The 16,858-nt window shown below is 38.2% G+C and overlaps 1 protein-coding gene across 2 annotated transcripts in view; it reads right to left on the bottom strand.

The window, feature by feature from the left end:
• Thsd7b (thrombospondin type 1 domain containing 7B) overlaps positions 1 to 16,858 on the bottom strand; it is an 877,985-nt gene that overhangs the window by 223,563 nt on the left and 637,564 nt on the right. For both annotated transcript variants that reach the window (XM_026779900.1, XM_005348232.3), the window contains exons 13-14: positions 14,147 to 14,341; positions 8,187 to 8,453 (exon numbers count right to left, since the gene is read on the bottom strand). In XM_026779900.1, the coding sequence (XP_026635701.1) occupies positions 8,187 to 8,453; positions 14,147 to 14,341 (462 nt within the window). The remainder of the gene's footprint in view (positions 1 to 8,186; positions 8,454 to 14,146; positions 14,342 to 16,858) is intronic.

Raw genomic sequence — 16,858 nt, 5'->3', positions numbered from 1 at the left:
CCTACAGCAGGGCAAAACAGAGCTATATGGGGAAAACTAAACTGAATTCTGGGAGAAAGAAGGCAGAGTCAGTGAGTAGCCAGGTAGCCCACCAGAGACAGATGCCAAACAGAACCTTTCCAGTAAGCCACAGCCATGTTACAATACACTAATGAATAAAAATGGGTTAAAGTAAGATGTAAGAGCTAGCCAATAAAAAGCTAGTGCTAATAGGTCAAGGAGTGATTTAGTTAATACAGTTTCTGAGTGGTTATTTCAGGAGTCTGGGCTGCTGGGAACAAACAAGCGACCTCCCACAACACTTGTGGACTGAGCGACTACAGAATTCTTGGACCATCCATTGAAAGAAAATCAACACTGGACTAGGTGGATGATTCCCTGTAATCATTCTCATCTGTCTGTCTGTCCGTCTATCACCTGTAAACTCTCTCTGCTTCTCTCTGTCTCTCCCTCTCCACCTCATTCCTCTTTTACCTCCCTCCCTTTCTCTCTATACATTTATCTATATTTATGTACAGATAGAAATATATTTATATTATACATGACATATAATATAAATATATGTGCTATATATTTATATTATATATATGCACATATATTTATATTATATGTCATTTATATTATATATATATAGCACATATATTTATATTATATGTCATATATAATATAGATATATATGTGCTCATATTTATATACTCTGTAAGTTCTGTTCCTCTATAGAAACCAACTAATTGTGTGAGATCCATAGAATGCATGACCTTATGGTTTATTTCTGGGTTGTCTACCCCATTCTACTCATTTATGTATCTGCTTTTATGCTAATACCTTGCTGGCTAAATCAATTGAGCTTTGTAGTACTATCCAAAAGCAGGAACTGATGATTTCATTTCTGTTCTTCCTACTCATTGTATTTGAGCTATTCAAGGTCATTTAGATTCCATATATTTTTTAAATGTTGTTTAAGCTACTTCTTTGAAAAAATGTTACTAGATTTTTAACAGTAGCCATATTGAATCTGTAAATTTCTTAGGCTAGAATGGATATTTTGACAATATTACTCCTTTGATCCAGAAATGCAGGTGATTCTTCTATTTATTATGTTATCTTCAATTTACTTCACTAAGGTATTTTAGATTTTAATTAAGTGCTCTTTTACTTTTTTGTTTAAATTTATTACTATTTTATTCTTTTGGAAACTTCCATAAATAGAATCATTTCTTAATATTTGAGATTATAATATAATTACAAAATTTTTCCTTTCCTTTTACTCTTCCAAATCCTTCCTCTTACTCTCCTTCCAATGCATGGTCTCTTTTTTCACTAATTATTATTGTATGAATATATATGTATAAACATATACATTCCTAAATATAACTATTACCTGTTCAGTGTATGTACTGTTACTAACATGCATGCTTTCAGGGCTGACCATTTAGCACTGAACAACCAGATGATTCTCTCTTCCCTGGGGAAGACCACCTCTCCAGCTCTCAGCTTCACTCAGTTGCCTGTAGTTCCTCATGTATGGTTGAGGCTTGTGGGCATTTCCTCCCCCAGTTCGGCACATCTATTGGAGCTATCCTTGGTCAGCTCACATTTGAGCAATCATAAGTGTAAGACTTTATGGGTGTAGCTTCTGATTGAGGACACAATCTCACAGAAAACTCTTTGATCCTCCTGCTCTTACAGTCTTTCCACCACCTCTTCCACAGTGGCCCCCAAGTCTCTGTTGTGAGAGTGTTTTGTAAATATATCCATTGGGACTGGGCTTCACGACTCAGCAATTTGATTGGTTGTGGCTTTCTGTGGTGGTCTCTGTCTGTTGCAAAGAGACATTTTCTTGACCAAAGGTGAAGACTGTACTGATCTGTGTCTATAAGGACAAATGTTTGTAGATTGCCATTAGGTATTATACTGTCTCAGTAAACTAGTGGTTATGGATTCTCCTCCAGTCATCAAGACTTCACTAGCACTGAGTTTCCAGTACCAGCCATGGTTTCCCTCTTGTTGAGTGGGTCTTAAGTCAAATTAGAGAGCTGCAGGTGACTGCCACCAGATGCATTCCCCTGCTGCACCCTTAGGGTTATTGTGCATGTTGGCCTTTGATATGGTTCTTAGGGGTCATAATTCGGTAGGACTGTTGTCTACCTCCTCCTTTGAAAGTTTACATTGCTCTTCTAGTGTCATGAAAGCTAATGCTGAGGGAGGGAGCATTCAAATCAGTTCCAGCTTAGGGGTCTCTGAGCTCTGTTTTTGAAGTGCATGTATCTTCAGCAATAGGGACTTAAATTTTACATAAGGGTACCCAGGGGGCAAAAACAATAGGCAATGTCTTTTGAGAGTCTCTTGGACAACCTTAGTAAACAACCCAAAAGAAGGCTTTTCTTGCCTGGTATTGGGGTTTTTGTTAGGTGGTCTTTAGCTCTTTGAGGGAGCACCATCAGTCCAGATGAGAAAGTTTATTTAAATTACATATGGTGTGGGTGTTCCCCTTCATACATAAGTATATGTATACACACACATGCACACACACACACACACACACACACACACACACTGAATTATGTGAATTGAACTTATTTTTTAGTAAAAAAAAGTTAATAATATGATTCCTTGTTGCTTTTCCAAACATCCCTATTTTACCCACCTCCCTCTGCTTCCCCAAAAAGGAGCTCATTTTCCCAGCTCCCCGACAGCTCCCTTGTATCCTGTTACTCTCCTTTACTCTCCTCCCACAAGCTTCTGTATTTGCTTCTCTCCCCTTCCCTAAAGATCTCGCCTTCTCCCATTTCCCCAATCAGATCCCTTGGTACCTTACCATTCCAGTTTATTAGTGTCTGTATTGGAGCATTAGCTTCACTGTATAGACATAGAACTTATTTCTGTAGCCTGCAAATTAAGCAATTCCTGTATCAGTTCTAAAAGATTTTCATTGGAATCTTCATTAGCTCCCCCACAAGATTGCAGTCTCTGAATAATTGAGCCAATTTGATTTCTCCTCTTTTCTTGTTTAGATGCCTTTTATTTCCTTTTCTTACCTAATTGTCCTAATAACACCTAGCAGAAAAAAAATGTAACCATGCCTTGTTTTCAAAATTAGACAAAATATTTAAATTTTTCACTGCAGAGTCCAGTGCTAACTATGGCCTCACAACCGGGCCCTTGCCTTGTTCATCTCCATGCAGAATTTTCCATCACACAAGACACTGAAGGTTTCCAAGGATTTTTCTACATTTACTGAGAAAGCCCTATGCTTTTTGTTTCTGATCTCTTATTGTGACCCGTCACCTTACACATGAAATCATCATGTATTTCATGATGAAAGTGCCACATAGTCATACAACTGAATGTTTCTGCTAGCATTATATTGAAGATTGTTGAATCTATGTTCTTCAGGGATTTGGAACTCTCTCTCTCTCTCTCTCTCTCTCTCTCTCTCTCTCTCTCTCTCTCTCTGTGTGTGTGTGTGTGTGTGTGTGTGTGTGTGCTATTTGCTATAGAGTCATTTTCAATTTGACATCAAGGTAACACTGGTTGCATACATTCTTGATGGTATCTGTTACAAACATGAAAGTTTCTTTCTGTTAAAGTCAATTTTATATTTTTTATAATTTTATATTTCCTTTGTTGCTAGTACTTTTGGTGTGACATCCAAGAAGATGCTGCCTGGCGTTAATCAGAAGAGGGAGTCATGTTATCTCTTAATAGTTCTAACTTTTGGCCATTTAGCCCTATATCCACTTTGCATTGAGTTTTGTTTTGGGGTGAGGATAGTTTCAAGCTTGGTCCCTTTGTATGTCCACTTTTTTTCAGCATTATTCTTCGAACAATGCACTCCTTCCTCATGAAATTATCCTGGATCCCTTGCTGGACATCAGTTGCTCATAAATGGAGGCATTTGCTTCATTCCCAGCTATATTTCATTCTGATATGTTCCCGTGATGACAGTACCACCTGGTCTTCATAACTGGGTCTTTGTAATGTTTTGAAATCAGTAACCATGCTCTTCTCTTTCAAAATTGTCCAAATGCCCTTGCTTTACTATATTTCAATACTGCTCTAGGGTCATTTCTAAATTTATTCAAAATAGCAAATCAAACTTCAGGTAGGGATTACAGTGAATCTAGAGGTCAACTGAGAAATATTGAAGTTTTAATCAATTTAAGATTTATCATCTATTACCATAGAGCATTCCCATTTATTTAGGTACTTGATTTCTGTAAAAAATGCTTTATGGCATTCAAAATGCATATTTTTCATTTCTTTTGTTAAAATTTGTTGTTAAGTACATTGGAGTTTTCTGATGCTATTGTTTCTTTCAACATAATAATTTTTTATTGATTCTTTGGAAATTTAACATCATGCATTCTGATCATATCCAACCTTCCATCCTTGTGACTCCCTCCCCCGCAAAAAGAAGTCTAATTTGTGTTATCTATATACACACTGGAACATGGTCAAACTCTCAGGGGCCTGCCCTCAGTGACTTTGCTGCAGTGGGTCTAAGGACCCAGTGAAGGCACTCAGAGGTAGCCCGGACCATGGATATCACCTTGGCTTCAGGTGTCAAAGTAGACCACTTACATACGCATGGCCTTTGGTGGTAACATGGACCACAGACATCAATCAGCACAGACCCTGACTTCAGTAGGACTTGGACTCAGACATGGCCCATGGCCATAGCATAGACCCAGACACTGATGTTATGATTAATATAAAATTTTCTCATTTAGATTTTCTGATGATTCCTTTTTAATGTAATTATAATTGCTGACTTCTGAAATATTATCTTGTACCCTGAAAACTTACCGGATTCACTTATTAACTGTAGAGGGTTGGAGAGAACAGGGTTCCTCCAGGGGTTGCTCTTTGCAGGCACACATTATTTGCAAGAGTAATGGTTTTGCATCTACCCTTTAAATCTAGGCACTTTATACCATTATTTGGTTTCATTTGTTTTGCAGTTTCCCACATGGCCTGGGATAGACTCTGCAGGGCAATGCCTAGTGGAAGTGGACAGTACACATCTTGATCTGTCCTCACCCACCTTATTTTCTTATACTTTATTGTAGTGTGTATGTGTGCGTGTGAGAGGGTGTGGTGTGGAGATGCAGATGCATGAACACATCTGGGTGCATGAGCCTGAACAGAAGGTCTCTATTTTCTTGCCCTGGGAAGAAGTTTCTTCTTGAACCTGAAGCTGGCTGATTTGGTGAGGCTGGCTGGCCAAAGCACTCTTGGTATGTGTTTGTCTCCACCCCCAAATGCTGCTGTTATTAAGCACAGGTACCAATGCCATTACCAATGCTTTGCTTTATTTGGGTGCTGGATGCTGGGGATTCAAACTAGGTTCCCAGGCTTGCAAAGCAAGGATCCTTACCCAAGGAACAATATCCTCTGCCCTTAATTTACTTTTTCAAGCATGGCGGATAGTGAGTTACTTTGCATCTCTGCATAGGATTTCTAAAGGAAACCAAGAAACCTGCATTGATTAATTAATTGAAAACCACCTGTTTGCAAGTCATTTATCTTCTCACTCCACATAAACACATACCTCTTCATTACAGTTAGGTCAAAGGAAGTTCCACATGGGTTTCTTTTGGGATTCTCCCTTGAGAAGCATCAAAACACAACTTCTTCTCTCTAGAAAGTTGTTAGAATCACATCTATACCGGCAGGTGTGTGTGTGGGGGGGGAGGCCTTCTTCCATATACACTACACTTTGGAGGCTAGGGAATACATCAGAAGGCTGAAATTTTTGTAGGGGGCTAATGAAAGGATAACAAATGAAGTGGGGGAGAGAGAGAGAGAGAGAGAGAGAGAGAGAGAGAGAGAGAGAGAGAGAGAGAGAGAGACTGGAAGCTCATAGTACCCCCACTGTGAGCTGAGGATGACAGACAGGGTTTTGATATTTGCACTGCTAGGTTTTGGTCTTGCTTTGGTCTAATGAATCCTTTTTTTCTCTTCCCCTTTTAATGATAGGAATATATATTACTTTTGATTTTGTATGCTAGAAATAGGTGTTTTCATTTTGATTTTGTAGGGCTCACAACTCTTTACCTAAAGTCTCACAAGAAACTTAGAACTTGGAATTTTTTGGAAGTGAGAAGACTCTAAGGGCTCTTGGAGATGGACTGAACAGTTTGTATGATGAGAGTAACATGAGTTTGGGGGTGCTGGAAGGGCCAATCTTTGACTGTCACATTGATAGGATTAATAAACTTCAAGGTCAAACACCTTAAGTATGTCTATGGAAGTGTTTCCATAAGAAATACCTGTGCGAGGAAGACCTACCTTGATTGTATATGGCATCATCTCTTAGGCTAAGGTCCTAGACTGAATGGACATGAGGGAATAAAAGGAAGCCAGCTGAGTATGGGCAATGCCCTAAGATGTGTGAAGGCAGGCTCACATTCCTGCCTGCACCACCAGCAGCTCCTCCTGCCATGCCTCCCTGTTAGGGTGAACTGTACCCTCAAGTTTCCACTGCAAAATTGCTAAATTACACATGTATGTAGTTTATCACAGTGCCAAGACAAGAGAGTCATTAGTGAGGGGCTCCAGGGGTGAAATGTTACAGTGAGACTATGGTATGTGCTATACAAAGGCGCATGCGTGGAGGGTGTGGCCTCTAGCAGGAGGTGTAAGTGGATCATGAGGACACTAGCTTCTTCAGTGGGTTAATCTGTCGCTGAGTTCATATTAAGCTATGACTCAGAGAAAGGGTGCAAGGGCTAATAGCCAAGTATTTTCTAGTCAGCATCCTCGGGGCTAATCAGGACTTAAATTCCTTCTGCACATCTTTAAATATCAATCTCTTACAGTAAAAATTCTTCCTGGGTTCCTCAATAACCTTATGCTAGTAAACACAAATTATAAAAGATTAGGTCTACAGCCAGATGATCCTACATCTCTGGAGCCTAGCGGAGTTCAGCCTGCTTAGCATTTGGAAGGAAGAAGAAGACGTATGTAACAAATATTCAATATATGTGCTTTTATATAGTGAGTATATAAAGCAAGACTGCACATAAAAGCTGAATGATACCAACCCTGACTTCATGAAATGTGTTCATTTTTGATGTTAATATTTCTAACAGTCAGATCACTCCATACAATTGCGCAGTCTAACCAAGGAGCATCTTGCATCTAAACAATGGTATGGATGTGTTTTACTTAAAGGTGAACTACAAGAGCTAGTTCCAGGACAGGCTGTAAAAGCTACAGAGAAACCCTGTCTTGAAAAACAAAACAAACAAACAAACAAAAAGCACTCTGCTATAAACAAACAAACAAAACCCCATCATTTGCCTTACTCTTATATTAGAGCCAAATTTAATTTGTTTTTAGTATTAATGAAAAAGCTTTCTAAATTCAAGATCTCATGGGCGAAGACTTAATTCTATCCATCTGCTTACGCAATTAACCAAACAGGAATTTTCTTTTTCAGTACTTTTCTGCGGAACCCATACCTTGCTTGGTGTTATAAATAAAAGGTAACATAAGAGGCAAACTAAAACCAGAAATGCGAAGACTCCATCCTGACTTCTAGTCCCAGCCATGCCCACCTGCTGAACTGCAGCTGAATTTAACTTCCATTCACTCATAGTTCAGCCATTCTAAGGCTCAAAAATTCAATCTTCTCTACAAATAATATCTAACAAAACTCGCCCAGATGGCCCCATTCATTTCTATTATTTTATTCACTGTGTGCATTTATATTTACACTGGAAACATTGAAAGTCAGTTTTTCCCATTACTGTTTTATCAGCTACCTCAGAAGAAACTCAAGAGGTGATTTCTCCTCATGTATATGGTGAAAGCACAAATACATAAATAAACACATAAAATATGCAGTCATTTCTCTGGGATTTGTGCTTTCTCACTGAAGAACAACATTGCTGACTAACAGGAAGCAAGTGACCAATAAGGCAAGGTCAATAAGGCAAGGCCAATTAAGGAAAGACTGAGGGGGTCCCGCACCTGCCCTTGGTGTAGTTCAGATAACAGTGGAGGGAGAGGGAGTATTGTGCATTTTACACGCTTGCTTTCATGGTGGCAGTGTGCTGCTGGCAAATGAGAATGAAAACCTTTCTTAAAGAACGAGTCTACGACAATTTCCTGACCGGGGACAAACCTCCTGAGCTGTGTGAGAGTTCTCATCTGTGACTTCTCACGGGACTCCTTACCAGAGCTGTTGCAGAACGAGGGGTCAACGGGTCTTCCATTTTTATCAGAGCATGCTATCGCCCGGAAGCGCACGCCTTCTCCACATTCTTTGTCGGCTCCTTGTCCCCATAATCCTCCTCGCTGAGGATCCCTTTTGCTTTCTGGTAGAATGCAAGCTGACCAATTTCCATAGGGATGGGACCTGAACGCATCACAGGGACATGGTTCCATTTCCACCAGAGGGTACAGGGCAGCATCCTGACATTTCTCTCTCTTCTTACTTTTCCCTGGGACAAGACATGCAGTGATGTTAATTATGTATCTGATGTTCTGTTAAAAGCCAATCACATTTTTGTAGATACAACCAGTTGAACAGTAAGCATTAAATAAAGTTTCAATCTCTTTTTTTTACTTTTTTTTTTTGCCATGGAAATAGAAATAAGTTCTAGGACAATGTAGGCAGTATTCTGAGAAATCATGATATTCAAATTAATTTGAAAATAAAAATGATTTTTGTCTTAAATATAGGACATTATGCTTGTTATGCCAATTCAATAATTATAAAATTCTTTTAATTTATTTTTTAATTTTTTCTCCCATCCCAATATTAACCCAGTCAAACTTTGCTTAGACAAGATGGGGTTTGTACAGTTGTTATCACTGTCACTTTGCATAATTAATAATACACTTTGGTTATCCTTGTCTTGGCCTGGGATTCCCCTCTGTATGCTGTGAATATCATTGGTTAATAAAGAAACTGTCTTGAGCCTATGATAGGGCATAACTTAGGCAAGGTGGGAGAAACTAAACTGAATGCTGGGAGAAAGGAGGCAGAGTCAGAGACAAGCCATGTAGCCCTCCTGGCGACAGATACTGGAACTTTAGCCAGTAAGCCACAGCCATGTGGCCATATACAGATTAATAGAAATAGGTTAAATGAATATGTAAGAGCTAATAAGAAGCTAGAGTTAATGGGCCAAGCAGTGATTTAATTAATACATTTCTGTGTGATTTTGGTGCTAAGTGGCTGAGAACGAAACAAGTGGCCTCCTTACTACATTGCCTTCTTTAAACTAATGATTTCCAGAGAATCCAATAAAAGCTAAGTGGCAAGCCCTTTCCTTTTTCTGCAAAAAAACTAAAAATTAATTTCTCCAAAAAGCAAAATTGTATTCTCCACATCACAAGCCCACCCCCCCCAAAAATAAAAGATGACGGTTATTTCAGATGGTATAGACAAAGTGAAATTCATCTTGTTTCCTGAAATCAGACAACTTATAGATGCTAAAATAAACAATAGATTTAAGTAAATAATCAGAATACGTATCTCAATTTGAGAAAATCCAGTGAGGTCCATTTAAGAAATCCTTTGAAGCTGAGAATGCTGGCAACTTCACCTTACCTACTAACTTTGGCAGAGCTTTTAGCTGCATTCCCAGCTTTGAGTAATGACAATGTAGAAACATGTTCAGACCTCTGACTGCTTGATAACAGTGTTTCCTGCTTCCAGCCTGGCCTAACACTTGATAGAACTCCCCTGTTGACATGTTTCCTCTATAGCACTAAAGCTTTCCCAGATGTAATCATTCCACCACTTCTTCTCTCACTAGTGAGTCAATAGTTAGACTCATGGCTGGTTGTACAAGCCATAGGAAGCTTTGCTGGTCTATTTGTGGTCTTTATGGCTCTCTTGCAAATACTTGATATAAGCTGATATGTGAGAAGTTTTTTCCTTATCACATATTTTACCTCATACACAATTCTACAAATGTTTCCTGGTGGGTGATTGACTTTTTAACATGTTATTTAATGTTTACAAATAATTTGCTAGGATTCCTGTAGAATCTGAATCACTCCTGGTGCGAAGCATCCCTTGACTTGGGATTGCTCTACCGTGATGTTAACCATCTATTGGCCTTTCAGGGTGCTGTACTCACTCGTGTCTGTCATTGGGGCACTTAGAACCACTTTGAGAAGGACAGACAACACTGACCTAAGAACTTTCTGACTATGACATTGATCACCACACAGTCCTATTTCCTCCCATCAGCCCTGGCTAGAGCACTACTCCTCACATGAAACGCTATTGAGCTTCATCTCCATCTCTGCAACTTCCTCTTTGTTTTCAGCACATTTAGTCTTGGATTCCAAGTCTATCCTGTACCTTGACATCACTTTTACCAAAATGGTAAAACAAACATGCATTGGGAAGCAATTTCTTATCTTTCAAATTTGATTGTCAGTACTCTCTCAGTGTGCTGATTATAACCTTATCTTCGAGATTTTCTTCCTAAATCCCATAATAATATTCCCTTTTGTCCATTATTTGGGATCCACCATCCCTCCAGCTACATGTTATTTATACTGCTTTACTTGCTTAGTGGAATTTCTCCCTTTGTCCTCCACTTTGCTGATGAGCTTCCTTGTTGGTACCCTCCTAGGTTCTCATCTCTTGATTCATTTAATAGAGCTTAAATTGTTAATTATAATTCTTACACTCCTAATTATGAATTTTATCAAATATTTCTTGCTGGAGTCTCTGAGCCACGGGTTAGAAACCTCTACTTAAAACATCCGTTGAATTCACTGTGGTATAACCAACCTCACCCTCTGTAACAGTCTCCCCTGTGTTTGCCAACAATGCCAGGGGAAGATTACAATCTTATATTCAAATTACTTTGGTATAATTCCTGCATAGGACTAATGCCAACATTTATATTAATGTTTATAGAACCCTTATATCATCTTCTCTTTCTTTCCAACAGATATCCCTCAATTTGCTCACACCTCTAAATCTCCAATTTAATTCCCCCTCTACAGTGAAGGAAAACAGAAGGAGAAGGGGATGACAAAAAGGAAAAAAGGAAGACCAGGAAGAAGATACTCATCTACAAAGAAAACACAAGTTACCACAGAACAAACATCCTGTACAAATGGATGCTGTCTCTGATTGTGACTTTCCTCTTAATTATTCGGCCTCCCTGTTTGAAGGAGGATTGAAGTGAGCTAATGCAGAAAGGATTCTCCCAATAAGGAACACATTAGCACTGGGGCTTCATTTTGATTACATTCTAATGAAAATCAGCACTGACCTTTAGACTAAGACAAAGCTAGACTAAACAAATCAATCCCCAGCAGAAACCCGAAGACACTTCCCCTTCAGCCACAGTGTAAGTGATATGGTAATGTGTATATTCCCACACCTGGATAATGAATGGAATATATCCATCATTGAATAAACAATTGTTTTACTTACCTCTCAGTCTAGAATCTATAAAGATTAGTTTAGAAACAAATAAGGAACATCCAGATGGTAAATTAAAAACCCGTGGTAAAAGCTGCAACAAAAAGGTGATATTCTAGATGGCCAACATTCAAAGGAGTGCTGTGTATTAGGACCTACATGTTGTGTGTCTGTGTCACATGGTCTAAGTCATAAGTTTTCTATTGCCATTCACATTAGAACATCTATTAAAATTTCTGCCAAGTATCATGGGAAAATTCAAAACACAAGAATTAATTATTCATATTTTTGAAAAATGCACTGGGGAGAAGTTGATGTCGCTAACAGTATAAAAAAGAAGCAGACTTCTTGTCAAAGACAACAAGTGACTGTGTCTTGCGGACACTTGCTACTGTAATGTCAATAGCAGCCCCTGCTGTGGGGCACAGCAATTCTTTCTGTACGGTCCACAGCACTGTATATTATGATTGAGATTAATGTATCCAATGAAATAATTGAACTGTTGTTCTCTTAGCCTCATTAAAGCATTTGGTTTTTCACACAAAAAAAGAATTAACACTGCTGTGGGACAATGGTCTGTACCCTGTCATTTGTATTTTAATAAAGCCCTGATTGGCCAGTAGCAAGACAGGAAGTTTGGTGGGGTGACAAAGTAGGAAGTACAAGTGGGGCAACGAGAACAGAGAATTCTGAGGAGAGGAAAGAGTCAGTCTGCAGTCAAGACAAAGGAAGCCAGATGCAGAGGAAGCAAGATGAGAATGCCTCTCTGGTGAAAGGTACCAAGCAATGTGGCTAACACAGGCAAGAATTATGGGCTAATGTAAGTTATAAGAGTTAATAAGAAGCCTGAGCTACTAGGCCAAACAGTTTATGATTAATGTAGAACTCTGTGTGTTTCTTTGGGACTGAATGGCTGTAGGACTGAGCAGGACAGAAACCTCCTGTCAACATAACATCATAATAATAAGCCTTGAGAATGGGGAAAATAAATCAGTCCATTAATGTGTCTTTGGCTTTTTGTTTATCAGTATTCTTCTAAATGGTTCTTTGTTTTTTCATGACTAATGTATTTTATGAAACTGATCAATTGTGTTGTCATCTAGACAGAAGCAGTGCAAAAATCAATTAGCTAGCTAAAATAGTAGCAGCTCATAAAACACAGTAAATCCTGAGTAGCCTTTTGGTAAAAGTAATCACTAACTTTGAATTATAGAATAATTAATACAGTCTTCAATGTGTACGTTTATAGAAAATACATCTTAAAATGCCAATTCATTCAACTTTTAACAATTTGCAACATAAATGGTGCTAGCTGCAAAACAGTTGCTCTTCTTTTACAGGTGTTAAATATCATTATCAAACCTCCAAGACAAGGGATAACCCTGGCTACAATCTCTCTCACCAAAGGAAGTTTTCTGTAACCTCGGAGATGTGAAGTGTTGCTAGGATAATGGTTTCTGACACACCGTGTGTGTGCAGGATAGCAAACTAGCTGTAGAATAGTCTCTAAATTCAGATTTGGTCTGTCATGTTTAATCTAGCCTCTTGGATTGCTTTTCCTATGAGATTGTTGTTGTTCTTTTTTGGTTCTCAAGACAGGGTTTCTCTGTAGCTTAGGAGCCTGTCCTGGAACTAGCTCTATATACCAGGCTGGCCTTGAACTCACAAAGATCTGCCTGTCTCTGCCTCCCAAGTGTTTTCATCTGAACCATGGAAGCAGTGTTACATATCATTACATACATTTTATATAAAGCTGTAAGGGCAATGTTCCTGATTTGCAAATTCTCTTGTGATTATATATTTTACCTTCACTTGAATGTAGATTTCTGAGTACAGGTGTACGCAGAAATTCTGCAATAGCTCTAGTCTATCAAGTGAACCATTTTTACAGGTTAAATTATTAATGTTATCAAGAAAAAAGTGCTCTTGAACAGTGGGTCTTGAAACCAAGAGACTTTAAACTGCCCACAATAACCAATGATAATCTGTGCCCAGTCCTTCACTGTTGATGCCAATTATATTATCTCAGTGATTATTCTGGTATTTTTCTTTTGGTTCTAATTTCACTGAATTTTGTTTCTTATAAACACAAATACATATACACTTAAGAGAAATCACATGGCACTACCTATATAAACAGTAAATTTTGCAACAGTTATTTGATGTTGCCAGCAAAAAAATGCTCTAGTGTGCCAACTAAACTAGGATCTGCTTCATTTTCTATTAACCTTTGCAGAGATACACAGTATCTTATTACATTCTGGCAGAATGCAATAAGACACAAAAGAATCAGCATGTGTAATTTGACTTTTACCTTATACCATTAAAGTCTGAAAGGGTCAAATTGCTTATCAGGCAAAAGGCAATAATGTCAGTTATTTCTGCAAAAAAGAAAAAGCAGCGGCTGTTTTTAAGTTTGCCAAACTTTTGCTAAGATAACATCCTGGGAACTTTGCCATGGGATATGCAAATTCATTTTTGCATAAAATTCACCCTGTGAGCATAAAGATTATATATGCAGAAAACTTTATTGATACCTAATGTCATTTCATCTCCCAAATATTAGCCAGGTATCTATTAGATATCAGGCATTTGCTGTAAGTCTTAAGGATATGCATTGGGAGTGCAGAGGAAGGAGATATTGGACCACATTTCTTTCTGTTGGAACCTATATTCTCCATAAGGTATTCAGAGCAGCGTGTCTTGGCTGAAGCTACAACGGCAGGCCCACCCTACCTGTGAGCTGCCGTCTCCTGATCTGGGTTGCTTCACAGTTTTTGGAGCAGGGTGTAAACTTTGACCAAGGGGTGAAGGTGCAGTCTTCACGGCAGGGAATGGTGCATTCTTGCACCAGGGGAGGCATGCCGTTCATCTGCTTGAGGCATTCTGTCATTTCTGCAGACTGGTTATCATCAGAGATGCACGAGACGGCTAGGAAAGAGCACACATTCTTTTGTTATCAATTGGATCAAATCAGTGAGGTGCTTTTACTTTGACAAAATAGTAGAAGTCCCTAGGGTTTGAAAATACGTGATTTCATATGGTGTTCAACACAGCTCACCTCACTGCTCCCTGGAAATTAAATTTTTATTGTTGCCATTGGAGGTATTTGAGGATTTAATTGGTTTCATTATTAATCCAAACCTTGCATTGACAGAAACCAAAATAACTTCCAGTAATTTATTATACTTCCTCCTTAGGAGCATTCAATCCCTAGGCATGGAATAGAAGTAGGAAAGTGCATTGGTAAAGCAGACAAGATGAGGGCAAAAAAGGACAAGCCCATTGTTAGAGAGTCATGTGGACGTTTGCTAGGCTGGGTTGCTTTTGCTTAGATGGTGAGATGACTATTATGGTATGGAAACAGATGTATTTACATCACAGTCAGTATTTAAAGAGAAATTTCTGCTAACTCTAAATAAGCTTTTCTCCTTTACTAATACTTAATCATCAGTTAACTTTTAAATTCTATTCCTCTAGAATAGTCATGATCTAACCAGATGATGATTCCCACGACAAGCATCTTATCAGTTTCCAGTAACTTCTCAAAATTCTCCCATAACCTTTTTCTTTAGGAATGTGTCTAGTCATATCATTACTAACAACTATGAGGCAAAGTATTTGTGAAATTTCCTTGGAATTTTATTTGATGCTTTGGACTAAAGTTTAAAATCTTTGGTTAAGAATACTTGACACTTTGATTCTCTTGCCTAATTATGAACTCTGAAAGATGTACAGGATGGATGCCTACTCTCTTCATATAAACATATCCTATATCCCAGTACTATTGGAAAGGTAGATTGGAAGAATTTTTTGTAGGTGCTGATGTGAGGGTTGTATGTTGTAAGTTGTAAAACAGCTTCCCAGACCTGTCTCTTCATTACCTGCTATTAACACATACACACCATCCCAGGTTATTACAACCTGAAATGTCTCCAAGCAGGCTGCTTTTGAAAATATGGTTTCCATGGTTCTGTGCTAGTATGCATCCTACTGTCAACATTTCTAACAACATACCTGGGAACACCTTTTTCTATAAGTCCTCCATATGATTCTGACGCACCTTTCACCACTACCCATATTCAGCTATTGGACATGGTCTCTGTTTAGTTGATTTGATAATTTTTAACCTTTATATGATGATGATTTCATATCTTTTGCATACCTAGAGGTATTGCTTAGAGTAGTGGTTCTCAGCCTTCCTAATGCTGTGACCCTTTAATACAGTTCTTCATTCTGTCATGATCCCCAACCGTAAAATTATTTTCATTGCTAATTTTTAGCTGTAATTTTCTCTGTTAGAAATCGTAATGTAAATATGTGCTATGCAGGATATCTGATTGTGACCCCTGTGGCAGATTGAGAACTGCTAGCCAAGGTGACAATTTTATTATTTAGGAACATTCATGTGGTTTCTTATAAGGACTGAATTTGTCTACATCTCCATCTATAGTGTACAAAAATTCCTTTTGCTCTGATCCCAAATTCCAGCCCTAGAAACCTTTGTTACCTTTTGATTTTATAAGTTATATTTCTTAGCAATCTTTATTAATATACTTATTGCTATGTATTTGTTGTACAGAGTCCTAGGCTTCATAAGAACATGTTCATATAAGTATATGATTATCCTGACAATGACCTGTATATTGGAAAATTTGGTTATTTATGAGAAAATAATTTTTGTGCATATATACCACACCATCTTTTTCTTTTAATTTTTGTTTTTTAAAAAATTTCAGACATGAGTATCATATTATATCATTTTCACCTTTCTCTTATATTCCTTTCCAAATCATCCCTGGTCTCATCCCTTTCCTTCTCAAACACACGATCTTTTCTTCTTCTTTAATATTGTTATATAATGTGCATGCACGTGTACACACGCACATACACACACACACACACACACACACACACACCACACAACCTACTGAATTCATTAAGTGTTTCTCATAGGTATGTGTGTTAGCTGACCACTTGGGATTGTATAACTTATCAGTGATCTCATCTCTGAAAAAAAAGGAATTTCCATCTTCTCAGAAGTAATTAATTGTATGTAGCTTTTGATCTAAGGTAGGGGATTTTGAAAATTCCCCCTTTCAATGAATATGTCAGCTAGTTAACTGGTCAACAGGTCAACCAGTATTGATTAGGTTTGTTTAGGCAGCCATATTGATAGATTTCAAGGGTGTAGCTTTCCTGTCATGGCCAGAAGACATTATCTAACAGCAGCTGTCCTGGTACTCTGATTCTTGAAATCTTTCTGCCCTTCCTTCATGTTTTCATAAGTCATAATTTGTAGGGATTGCATTTCTGGGGTATGTGGTATCTTGAAGGAGAATGGCCCACATAGGCTCATATATTTTCTTTCTTTTTTTAAAAAATTTATTTATTTATTAAGGATTTCTGCCTCCTCCCCGCCACCGCTTCCCATTTCCCTCCCCCTCC

Source organism: Microtus ochrogaster, chromosome 6 (assembly GCF_000317375.1).
Source record: "Microtus ochrogaster isolate Prairie Vole_2 chromosome 6, MicOch1.0, whole genome shotgun sequence".
Taxonomy (NCBI): domain Eukaryota; kingdom Metazoa; phylum Chordata; class Mammalia; order Rodentia; family Cricetidae; genus Microtus; species Microtus ochrogaster.
The sequence above is the reverse complement of the archived record's forward strand: the minus strand, read 5'-3'. Positions and strand labels throughout refer to the sequence as shown.